The sequence below is a fragment of the Salarias fasciatus genome, chromosome 17 (assembly GCF_902148845.1).
Source record: "Salarias fasciatus chromosome 17, fSalaFa1.1, whole genome shotgun sequence".
Lineage (NCBI taxonomy): Eukaryota > Metazoa > Chordata > Actinopteri > Blenniiformes > Blenniidae > Salarias > Salarias fasciatus.
The window spans coordinates 1,027,878-1,040,894 of record NC_043761.1 but is presented as its reverse complement, the minus strand read 5'-3'; the positions used below and the strand labels follow the sequence as shown (position 1 = coordinate 1,040,894).

General features: G+C 49.7%; 1 protein-coding gene across 1 annotated transcript; it reads left to right on the top strand.

Moving 5' to 3' along the window:
* The first annotated feature begins 3,542 nt into the window (after window positions 1-3,542).
* On the top strand, window positions 3,543-12,129 carry LOC115404607 (chemokine-like protein TAFA-2). Its single transcript, XM_030114015.1, has 5 exons — window positions 3,543-3,621; window positions 7,898-8,053; window positions 9,297-9,421; window positions 9,958-10,024; window positions 12,012-12,129. Exons 1-4 carry the CDS (start codon window positions 3,543-3,545, stop codon window positions 9,985-9,987), a joined length of 390 nt encoding a protein of 129 aa, XP_029969875.1. The 3' UTR covers window positions 9,988-10,024; window positions 12,012-12,129.
* The last annotated feature ends 888 nt before the right edge of the window (window positions 12,130-13,017 follow it).

Below are 13,017 nucleotides of genomic sequence, written 5' to 3'. Positions count from 1 at the left end.
TTTACTGAATACCCCGTGTGTGTGTGTGTGTGTGTGTGTGTGTGTGTGTGTGTGTGTGTGTGTGTGTTTATATCAACATTAACCTCAGGGAGGGAGAACATGCAAACTCCACACTGGAGCTGAGAGAGCGGACGGCTAAAAGCCGGCGAGGCTCTCGATGCTTCATAAAACCGTGCTGCCTGTTTTCTCCTCTGAACGCAGCAGAAACCAGGTTCTTTCGTCTCTTTAAGAAAATAAGAGCCTCCCGTCTCGGCCGGCTCCTCAGATGACTCACACTGCTTGGCCGGTTCGTAGCAAATTATTCATCCTTCCTTTGAGTAATTCTGGGCTTCCTTCAGCCAAAACTCTCCAACCGGCCGTCCTTCAGGACGCTTCAGCCCAACTCGCTTCAGTTTGAGTCGCTGTTCGCGTTTTAGATTGAGAGAGCGGCTCAGAGCGGCGAGGCGAGGCGAGGCGAGGCGAGCCAGCGGCCCACGGCTCGCATCCAGACTCAACGCCGCAACGTCGGACGTGGGAGAGGAGTTTAGAATCGTTATGAGGAGGAACTTATCCGATCAGTAGGAAGAGCGTTATCCGGTCGGGCGGAAGGTTCGATATTAAAAGTCATTTATAGAAAAGGAAAAACTTTTTAAAACGTGCGTCCTGCAGTCTGTGGATCCACGTCGAGTCGTCTGCTGCATGTCGACGTCGTTCTGCCCGTTTCTTTTCTTCTTTAATTCTCTTTATTGAAAATCACACCACAAATATAACATCAGCAGTCGCATCAATATAATGACTACCGGGGTTCCGGTAACGGCGGCTTGCTGAGAGGACGCACTCACCTGGGCTCCGCCCAGATGGGCTGTCAGTAGAAGTTTATAAAACATTTAAAACAAAGTTACTGTCCTCTCTTTTCTGTATGTTTTCAGAATCATTTGAAAATTTACAGCTCAGAAACTTCTTAAGATCATCTCAGAATCGACGTTTGTTGATCCCTCCGTTATCCACCTCGGAAAAAGAAATGAGAAACTGTTGTGAAAGGGAATCATCTCCAAATGATACAGTATGTTGGTGAAATACTCTTCTGAGTCCTGTTCTCGAAAACGTAATGCCTGGAGGGAGGATCTACAGGAGAACCTGTCCTCAGAGGACTGGGAAGAAGCGCGCGCTAAAGCGCAAACAAACACTACCGATACTGGGCTGAAGGTGCTGCAATATCACTGGTTAATGAGGACATGTGTGACGCCAGAGAAACGCAATAAATATAACGGATCTATTCCAGATTTATGCTTCAAGTGTGGAGAGGAGAGCGGAACGTTCTTTCATTGCATCTGGGAATGTAATAAAGTTCAACAGTTGTGGGGTGAGATTACAAGTGTTGGAGACGATACTCGGTGTAAAATTAGCTCTTGATCCTAAACTGTTTATTTTGGGTTTATATTCTGATGAGCATCATTTGTCTTGGAAAAACATTGCTGCCCTGGATCTGTGTTTACTGCTGGCAAAAGGAGTTTTTGCACTTTCATGGAGAAAGACCAGTAAACCAAAACGCCTGGATTCAGGAAATGTCCACAACTTTACCCATGGAGAAAATCACTTACATTATAAAGGATAAACTACCACACTGCCAAAATATTTGGGGCCCTTTTGTTCAATACATGGGGAATGTGGACTTTAGTAATGTGATGAACGAGGAGGTTGAGGCAGAGACATCACTGGCCCTTTGTAGCTTTTTCTAAATTTATTTCTTTCCGTTTATTACCGGGATTCTTTATCCTGTGCGAACTGTACGCTTTTGAAATAGAGAAACTGGAAGAACAGTGGAAAACCTGCAGCCTTCCCATGTTACAGCAGAGAAACTCTTGTTTTTATTGTAACTAGTTGTTTTTGTTTATCTCTTTTGTTCGTCTTTCTTTTTGCATATACACACTGTCTATATTCAAGTTCATATATTCTGTTTTGCACTAACTGATGTTACACAGTTCTGGTTTGTAAGTAAGGGTGACTGGACATTAGACAATGATGATAATGACAATAATTTAGCTGCCCTCAATGCTTTTTCTGATATGAGTGCAATTTCTGTCTGTGTACTGTCAGATGTTATTTGTGAATTTAATTTAATAAAAATCATGTTGGGAGAAATATACTGACTACCACGGCCTCAAACAGCCTCAAACTGAAACAGAGCGCGGCGGTGGAGCTCGGCGGAGCGCGCCGCTGCACCACTGCGCCGCGGCGCCGTCAGGGACGACCGCCTGTCACTTCTGGAGTCGGGCTGTTGGACAGACGACGCCCTCTCACCAGGCGCCCGGCTCGTCCACGTCTGGTGACGTCTAAACTGAACAAACTCACAAATAAACGTGAACAGAATGACAATAACCAGATTCTTCCAGTTATCCTCCATTCTTCCACCTTTTGTCTTCGTTTTAACAAAGCGTTTTGGCGAATGTGTGAAAGAAATGATCCGCTGGTCTGGTTCCTCCTGAACGGCTGCGTCTCCTTAAAATCCTGAGGCTGAAGCATAAAACCGCAGGTCGAGCAGAGAACGGCGTTCTGGCCGTCTGCAGTTTAGCTCTGCTCGTCTGGACGGTAAAGCTCGAGAAAAGAAGAGAGAACAGTGATATTTATATAGAACTTCTGCACTAGAGGAGAGTGGGAATGTGGCTTTTCAGGAGTGTGTGCGGCTCCAGAGCCTCGCTGGACGATTTGCCAGGAAGAACAATGTGGGCGGAAGCTAAACTCGCCACAATCAGGCAGAAATAATTCAGCTCTTCATTCGCTCCCTGAAGTTATTATTCCTTCATTTACGAACCGTCTTCGTCTTTAAAATGTCTCTCAGCTGCAAAGCGAAACGAGCTGAAACCCACGAGAAGAGGGTGGAAGCTTCAACACTGACAGAGTGAAAGAAGAAAAGCACTTTAAGAATGTTTTAAACATCGTGTTTGAAATCGGGTGGAAGGTTAGATTCCATTTTGTCTTTCGTCTCTGCTCGCTGTGTTCCAGGCTCGGTTCTCGTTCCGCTGCAGCATCAGGCTGAAGAAAACCTCCACAAAGGTCGCGTTTGCTTTGCAAAAATAACCTTAATTACAGCAACAACCTGAGATCCCCGATGAGGGTCAGCCGATCTGGATGTCGATGCGGCGGAGATAGCGGGCGGTTAGCGAGGCGTAACGCTGCCGCCGCGCCACGCCGCCTCTTCCAGTAATTACCGCGCCTGAAACCCGATCGCCGTCTGTCACCGATAACGCCGGACGGCGGACGGCGGACGCAGCAGGGCCTCGAGGTGACGTTCAGAGAGCCGGCCGCTCTGCGCCGGGAAACCCGGGAAACAGAAATTCAGATTAAACTGACGTTTCAGTCACAGAAAAACGCTGTTTGTCGTTTTCAGACCGAACTGAGCGTCAGGAGACGGAGCTTCGAGTCTGAAACGAAAGACTGATGAGCAGGTCTGCAGCAGGAACAGAGAATATGGACTTCCTGCTCATTAACGGTCACAGGGTCAGATTCAGCGGGTCTGTGAGGCGGTCTGGGTGCTAACGGCGCCGCTCTCTCTGGTTCTCAGGATGACGGAGGGAGGAGCTCTGCTGCTGCTGCTCCTGATCAGCGTCTGGGAAACGTCGGCGCCGGCAGAAGCAGCGACCGGTGAGTTCAACCCGTCAGCGTCTGCAGCGTCTCCCCGATCCGTCCTCCCAGTCCTTCCACTTCCCTCTGTCTCCATGTGTTTGAGGCCCTGCAGCAGTCTCACTGTTCGATTCCCTGCTTCTCAGCTGTTTCAGCTTTAATGTTTCTGCCTCGGTCTGGAGCACGCGCTGCGTTTTATCAATGCAAACGTATTCTGCGCTCTGTCACGGAGTTAAAATGTGGTCAGAGCTGATGCAGGGTCTGTCTTCTGGCCGTCAGAGGGGTCAGAGGTCAGAGGAGCAAAGACGGCATCAGACAGCAGCACAATGCTGCAGTTTTCCTCATCTCCCGTCCAACTCATCCTGATTTATTTGTTTGGACCTTCTTTTATGTTGATGAAATTAGTTTTTTTTCCAATCATCACCATCCGCCAGCTGCTCTGAGAAGCAGGAAAAACGTCTATTTTTCTGGTTCAGAGCTCATAAATGGCTCCAGATCTGTCTGGAAGACACAGATACAGACGAGGAAGCTGTTTGACCTGACGGTGATCTGTAGTAGAATGACATTGGCCATCGTGTTTCTGAATGAACGTGTTAATAAACCCACAGAGAAATCATTACGTTAGATTTTACAGAGCTACAAAACACACAAACTTCCCGAGGTTTGGTAATTTGGCACCTTCCTCGCTCCCTCCGCCCCGAGTCGTTCCTTCACAGCTGACGGACTCATTGTTGACTCGGGCTAAGCATCTCTAAACACCTGCGTTTGCTGATATTGTATTAATTGAGATCCGTCATTGAGCCAGGTGTTAAACTCTCGTCTTAACAGTCAGAATGTCGTCAGGCCTTCCTGTGTGAGTTTGCATGTTCCCTCCAGGCTTCCCCCCTCAGTCTGATGCTAACCAGCCGTCAGCTGGGAGCGCTGACGGCTGGACGCTCGAGCCGTCAGTGTGTGTGGTCATCCTGCGTCCGACTGTCCTCTGTTGACCGGAGACAGGAGAAGTCGTGGCGACGTCTGATTCATTTTAATTAGCGTTTATCGTAACTGATTGTTGGAGTTACCTGCCTCCCTGTGCTCGTGCACACACACACACACACACACACACACACACACACACACACACACACACACACACACACACACACACCCCGTGGCCATCAGCACTGGGTTCATCGTGTCTCCTGTGAGGACGTCGATACAGCCGGGATGAGAACAAATGGAAAACAGATATTTCCTCTGCAGTCCGTCTACCCAGCATGCCGTTCTGTGGACCGACGGACTGGGCGTAGAGTAAAGCAGAAGCTGCCTGAACTCCAGGTGATCCAGGTGGATCTGGGGTTAAAGGTCAGAACGGAGCTGCCGCCACGCTGCGTTCAGGAGGAAAGGGAAGTGTGTGTTTCCGGAGGGGATCCTGAGCGCCGGGGGAGTGTCTCGCCGGGTTTATGGACGGCTTCATTTTCACCTCAGTGTTTTGCTCCTGCTCTTCCGTCTGCCTGCTGCTGCTCAGAACCATAACTCCAGTCTTTACCGATCCCTGCAGGCGCCAGCGGCGAGTGATTAAAGTTGTCCTCCTCTGTATCGGAGCAGCGGCGTCGCTCTGAACCAGAGGAGGCGGAGTCAAGTGGAACCCTGAACGACAGGGGCGTTTGCTTTGCTGCACAGAGACTCACAAGTTGAGTAAGAATGGACATCCGAGTAGAAGCAGCTTGAAGAGCAAAGGACCAAAACCAGAAATAAGATCTCCGTGTTCAGAACTCTCTCTCTCTGGCCTGCAGTGCAGTTTGGGCCCGGACGGCCAGGAGCTGCTCGGCTCCTGCTGGAGCAGCATGAGAGACTAACTGGGACAGAGCAGAAGAACCGACGGAGCTTCAGCCAAACCTACCGAGTGAATCAGGCGTCGGTCGCCTCACGCTGAGCCGGCAGGGCAGGGATCTGCGGCCGCGGGATTAGCGATGCTAGCCAGCAGAGCCCAGAGCAGTAACCAGCAGCCGGAGCCACTGCTGGATCCCGGGTTCCTCAGGACCACAGCTCCTCCCCTCAGGCTCTCCGGAATACTGTCTCAAGCAGCGTTCTGCCGGATCTGCTTATGTGTTTATGAAGTCAGGGTTCACAGCAGTGGACATTTTATTGAATTTAACCTATTTTTGTTCTTGATTTTAACAGTTTTGCTCCTATTTTTTTAAGTATTTTTTTGTCGACAATTTTGAAATTGTAGATGTTTCAACCATTTTACTTCCTCTTAAAAGCAGCTTTTCATGCTTTTTTCCAACCACATTTATGTTCTTCTTTTAGAAATTGTAGACATTTCATGTTTTTTTTTATGTTCTGTCACTTTTTCCTCATTTCTTGTGGTTTTTTCCTCATTTTAACGTTTATTTGAATCCCGTCTGAACCGGGAGTGAGGAATCATTCTGGTGTGTAGCTGTGATAAAAGTAAGTTTAATATTCATTCATGTTTCATGTGCTTCATGGAGCCGCTGCAGAGGGACTGAAGAGCCATGTGTGGCTCCGGAGCCGCAGGTTGAACACCCCTGGTCTAAGTGCTGCTTGTCATGTGTCACTCCACATTATTCCTTTAAAAACAGACACTGAAGACCTTTAAAGTTGTTGATCCCTGTAGGAAATGTGAAAATTAGGTCTAATTTTTATTTTCTTTTGGGTTGTATTTATTTACTGCAGGACCAGGTTATCTGTCTTTAGAGACGAGCTGATAAAATGTTTAAAAAGGAAACAGGGAAGTGACAGAACACAGAGAAAGACATTCTGATGGGAACAGAAATATTAAAAAAGAGCAAATAACAGAAAAAAAAAAACTAAACAAAACACAGTTGTCCGAGCAGGTGAGAAAGGTTTTCTGTGAGAAAACCTGTTTTAGAAACCGACCGACTGATCATCCCACCAAGCAACCCCTGATTTCTTTTCATATCTCACCGTTCACGCAGTAGAATGTGCTCAACATCTGAACCGTGTCTTTATTTCCGATCAGCCAGTAATCGCTGTGATGGTAAAAACACGGGAGAGATCTGAAACGGAGCGAACAGCCAGAACCTCCTCACACACTGTAAAAGCATCTCTCATGAGCGGAGACGGGAAACATGAAGTGTCTCTTATTTTCTCAGCCTCTCATCACTTTGATGGAAAAGTCGTTTCAGGATAATAAGAAGCATTTATTCCTGGAGAAGGTTAGAAAGTGAGAAAATCAGCATGAATTTAGGCTGAGAAGTCAGAGTGAGAGAGACGTCCGTCTTTCAGGTTCAGTCTGATATCTGAGTAATGCTCCAGTAGAATCCAGCGGTACTTCGGGACTCTGATGAATCACGCCGCTGGATGATTACCGGCCGCAGTGAGAAGCCGTCATGGCGGCTGGCTGCGGTGGGAAGCTTCTGGAGGGGGGGCGTGGCGCCGCGCTCCGCTCTGATTGGTCGCTTCACGCCAAACAGCCGCTGCTCTTCTTAACAACATGACTGAGGTTTTGGCTGATCGCTGGAGAGGTCGTCCAGACAGGAAGCACGCCGTCCTGCTTCCTGGTGGCTGAGCCGGCGTCCTCCCCGTCCCCCCGTCCCCCCGTCCTCCCCCGTCCCCCCCGTCCCCCCGTCCCCCCGTCCTCCTCCGTCCGTTTCACAGTAAAGTGCCGTGGTGGCTGAGCAGTGTTCGGCTCATCAGCCCGGTGGAAAAGTGTTCCTCCGACAGAATGACAGAAAAAGTGAGCGAATGATCCGACCCGATGCCGGACGCTGGCGTCAGCGTCGCAGTTTCCAGACTCTCCGGTTCTCCTGTGATCTCCTGGCTTCAGCCGCAGAGAGAGGATGTAGAAAGGTCGCGGCTCACGGATGGTATTTACCTTCTGTTTCTCTTTAAAATGCGTTGTGTGATTTCTCCGGATGACCTTTCGGTTTTTCCACATCCGTCCTGCAAAGCGAGAAAAACCAGCCTGCAGCGACTCAGACACGCTGCTGCAGCGGCGGCGATCACACAACTCGCCTTCGGGTCGCCGCCGTCGCAGACTTGAGGCGCCGTTGATGGTGATTTGAATAACGGCTGAGAATCCCGTCACAACCGGCGCCAAACGCAAAGAAAACAGGAAACACGAGGCGAAGCTGCTGCTGCTGTGACTTTGATTTGAACGGATGAAGTGAATTAAAAACCCAAACTTCTGTTTCCGTCGACTGTTTTCCGTTTGTGAGGAAGTGGCTGCTCTCATTAACATGCCGTGATCCTCGGTGCCCGGATCAGACCCGGCAGACCGGATCGGGGGACCGGGCCTGATCCGCCTCTCTGTCTCTGGTTCTGTCTCCAGCCCTGCACCAGGTCCGGACCGGCACCTGCGAGGTGGTGGCGCTGCACCGCTGCTGCAACAAGAACAAGATCGAGGAGCGCTCGCAGACCGTCAAGTGCTCCTGCTTCCCGGGCCAGGTGGCCGGAACCACCAGGGCCGCCCCGTCCTGCGTGGATGGTACGACCCGCTCGCTCACAGCCTCACGGTCAAGCTTCTCTTTTCTGCGAAGTCCAGGACCCTGACTTCCTGTCAGCACGCCGACCCCCCCGACCGGCCCCCAGCGGCCGCTCGACTCCGGTCTGAGGAGCGCCGCCCCGGGAGGCGGCCATGTTTGACCTATTCCTTGACATTTCAGTTTTGACATTTTCTGCAAATTAGCGCTGCGAGCCGCCGGCGTGGGTTTGAGGCTCGGCGGGCGAGCCCAGAAAAGATGATCAGCACTTAACCTTTTAATTATTCTTTTTCTCCCCGACCAAGAATTACCGTTGGTTCCACTCGGAGTGAGACGATCTGAGACAAACGTCCCCCGAGAGGAAACGGGAGCAGATCTGAAGCTGAAAACCTGATCGTTCCCGGTCCGGAGCTCAAGGTCGTGGCGGCGCTTCGGATGAACGTGTGATTCTCGCTCCCAGATGTTTTCGGCCGCCGTCTCTTTAAACCGCCGTTTACCGTCAAGTGAGATGAATCCCGGCGCTTCCTGTGCGTCCGATCATCGACAGTCGCGTTTCATTCCAGCAGAAGCCTCTGTGGCTTTTTAATGGCCGCCGTTAGACGACCGCCATCTGCTCGCACTTGACCCGACGCTCGCTCCACGCCAGGCAGCCGCCGTGACCGACGCCACGTAACGCGAATGGATTCCCTCTCGCCGTAACGGCGCCGCTCTGCGGTTTACTGGAAAACATTGTTTTTGTGTTTTAGCCTCTGAAAAGTTTTCACCGCAGCAACGCTGAAAACGATGCAGTTACACTGCCAGGCCACTAGTGGGAGCCGTTGTCTGTTTTCATAATGAAACCACACACACACACACACACACACACACACACACACACACACATTGAAATGTCAGTGTCAGTGACCTGAGCAGCGCTGTGGTGTAAACACCCAAAACACACTGAAAGTTCTCAGTTTTCTTTTAAAGACGTTGCCTAAATGGGCCTCAGATCACTTCAGTGATTTAAAATAAGCATAAAATAAAGATAAATATTTAAATAAAAGATTTAAATAAAATAAAAATACAGATTTTCGTCTGTTTATTTTGCTAAAGAATATTTAATCGATGTACTCGATAACATTTTTCAGAGGTTGTGTAGATTTACTGCTATTTATTGAGGTCAGAATGTAAATAAAATGAAATTTCCACTGCATGTGTTGAGGAAAGAAAGGCCCTCTTTGACCTTTGACCTCTGTGTTCCTGCGCCAGCCTCCATCGTGGAGCAGAAGTGGTGGTGTCAGATGCATCCCTGCCTGGACGGCGAGGAGTGCAAGGTGCTTCCCGACCTGAAGGGCTGGAGCTGCGCGACGGGGAACAAGATCAAAACCACCAAGGTGAGCGGCGGCGGCGGCGGCGGTGGCCAGGCGCCGCGCTCAGGACGCCGCGCTGGAACCTGTTGAATCCCAGCCGACAGACTCGCTTCCACACTCTCCTCTCCTCAAGGTCGGCCGGGGCTCCTGTTACTGCCCCCCCCCTCCTGAACACTGATGTTCGCCGGCGGTGGGCGGGCCCTCTGGGGCCTTCAATCAATGAGCGCCGTGTCTCCTTCGCACTTTCAGGCCACTCTGAGCGCCGAACCGGCCAATTACTCGCTCCAATTACCTGCTTTTAGCGCTGAAACGCGACGCCCGGATCCCCCGCCCGGCTCCCGCCGGCCGGAGACTCCGGTTCAGCCTCAACGCATCTGCTCAATTATTCAGGAGGGCAGGCTGCGCCGCACCGGGGGGCCCTGGGGGGCCTGGAGCCGGGGGCCGGGGGCCAGGACCTCAGAATGAGATCAATATATAACCCATGCATGTTTTCAGGAGCGTCGTGGTGAAACCAGACTCTGCCCGTCCTCACGCCTCGCTTTGTCTTCCTCTCTGGACAGATTTCTGCCGACAGAGACCAGCTGTGGTAACGCCGCCGCCTCGCCGCCGCCTCGCCGCCGAGTCCAGGTGATCCAGCTCTCCTCTCAGCCACACTCTGAGAGTTTACAGCTTTTCAACATTAAAACAAGAGAACGTCGTGTGCAGAAGTTCATCTGACCAATTACAATCAGAGGATATTAAGTCTTTTGAAAGGTGAAGAAATCCAGCGACTTAAAAAAAGCTCCTACTTATACATCAGAATACACCTGAACATTCCGTCTCAGACCACTAGATGTCACTGTGTGACAACTGAATGCTGCTAACATGCCAAAAACACTCCATTACGATCCCATTTCACTGATTAAATGTTGTGAAAAAGAAATAAACAGGCATAAAATCAACTTTAAACCTGTTTTGTGACGAAGGAACAGTCATTCAGGCGACGTTCTCCAGGATATCGTGTCTTTTCAGATCGACAAATGCAACTAATACAACTATTTTCTGTAAATATTATCATGAATGTTGACTTTTTATTACCTGAACTGAAATATGTGAAAATAAATCCTCATTTAATTAGTGAATTTATTTTCAGGTAACTGCAGAGTAAACCGTCACAGCTGCAGACGATCGACAGAACATTTCACTCGCTTGAGAATATTTTTTTTACGGTTCGTTTAATTTCCCAGCATCTCATTAACGCCAGTTTGATCCTGATGACGTGTTAAGATGCTCGACACCTTGTCCTCAGATCGCGGCTTGCATCTGATCTTTAATTCCTTCATTATACCCATTTTGCTGAATCCAGACGGCAGATTCTTCGCTGTCTTCTCCACTGGGAGAAGGAATCTGTGAAGAGGAGTGAAGCTCGTCTGCCGCGCCGCTTCTCTGCAGAGCATTGTGGGAAAACGTGCCGGCTGCGTTTGGATTCCTGATTCATGGATCAGGAATGCGTTCCTCACACTTTCAGGGACTCGCTGGCTCCAGATGCGTCTCCAGAAAGGACCGCTCCGTGAGACGACCCGGCCCGGTCCTGCTGGCCGCCAGACGGAGCGTCGTGCTGAGGAGGACGCCGCTCTGAGCCGGCGTCACCGCTGAACGGCACGAACGAGGCTGCCGGGCTGAATCCCTCCTCCAGCCTCTCCTCGGCACTCATACCAACCCTTCGCCTCCTGTCAGCCGCCAATAAAAGAAGGCGACACCAGGGAAAGCTGGGTTTTTCCTTCTTTTCGCCTCCTCTCTGTATTTTTGTCGTCTTTTCAGTCTCTCACACACTGCTAATGAAGATCCTGAAGCGAGGCGCGCTGCAGATCAGAGCAGCTCCGCTCTTTGTCTCTCCAGCCTGAAATGACTCTCAGATTAGTCGCACATTAATCACAGCAGCAGCTCCGGATGGAAACGGCTCTGGAGGAGGGAATTCATGGCCGACCGGCGTGCAGCAGGCTGGCAGCGAGGAGCGTCCATGAAGGACGGAGGCGTCACTCTCCGCTCCGTGACAGGCAGTTCAACCTCAAGGAGAAGGAGGTCTGCACCGAGTCTGACGGCAGACCGACTCCCCAGGAACCTGGACTGAAGTGACCCGGAGTACGCTGCAAGTTTTGACTCCAGTCTGACACAAACCAAAGACTTTAAATCTTTTCTCCCATAAAATATTTGGTGAATTTGATGCTGTGCTCCACATGTTCAGACTCACATTCATCAGCATCTGTTGAGACGGACGTTAAAACCACTGATGTGGGTCGAATAAATGAACGAATGAACCGAAGGTGCTCAAAACAGTAAGAACCAGCTGCTGTGTCCTCATGAATAAAATCACCCATGTATTAATATCTACTATTTTATTCTGATGGATTAATCTGAAACAGATAATTCAGTCCTGATCCTTTATCGATGCGTCTCTGTGGAGCAGGTTCCTCCGGACCGCTGGTTCGACTCTTCAAACACATAAACCGCCGTTTGCCTCCTCCCAGCGTCGCTCACACGGGTTTCAGAAACATCCCTCTGAATTGTGCGTAGTTTGTTGTGAGCTCAGTGTTTCTTCTAATTCTGTCTTTTCGTGCTTTTTCTCCCCGTCCAGGTTCGGTTCTGGACTCGCGGATCTTTCCAGAGGACCTTTCCTGTAAATAGAGACATCTGTTCTTCTGGACAAAGTTAATCTTTGGGAAGCTGAAGGCTTCTTCTGGAACTCTGTGGACATGAGAGTCCAGGTCTCTGAGCTGTTCTATGGAGGAACTGGTCTGGGTCGCCTCGCCGGACCACGGGATCCGATCTGACGTTGTTTCTGCTCGTAGTGGAAAACCATGGTGAACTTTGTCCGTCTGTTCATTTCTAGAGTAAAACGTCGTTTGGAGGGGTTGTGCGTCTGGACCGGTCCAGACTGAACTGGACTGGTTGGTCGGTAGGGCTGGGCGATATGGACACAGTCCAACCAAATACCTCAATGTTCACTCTGTGACGCTGATGGAGGCTCGGATCCTGGTGCTTTCACGAACTCTTCACACCATTTGATAAATCACTCACCCAGAACCCAGCTTCTCTAACCAGCTGGAGCTAAATCCATCCTCCATCACTCTGAGCAGCACTTTTCAAATCCCAGACGATTTCTGGTCTCGTTTCACAATATTAAAGCGTCGAATGCTTCAACTGATTTTTAGATTTCAATCAAGATATCCAGCTTTGTGTGACACTATTAAAATATCTCAAATGTAATTATACTATAGAAACAATGTCACTAAAAACTTGACAATATTTAGTCCTGTGTGGAGGAATTGAACATCGCGACACTATTTTAGGCCCAGGTCCAGGATTTTGTGTATTTAGAGTTCAAGTCTAAAAATGTTGTTTTAAACATGAGTAACATATGAAGAGTTATGGCTCAGTGCGTTCACAGTTATTCTTCTGATTATTCAAAGGACTACTTTGGCCTTTCAATCAAATAAACCGTCTCTATGTCCAGATCTTTCGATGGATCGCATCATTATAGAGACGTTTCGGTCTTTTCTGGACTATAAGTCAAACTTCTGACTCGTCATACGACTGATATCTGAAAAGCGACTGGCCGAGCAGTTCCTGGGCCCCGGAGA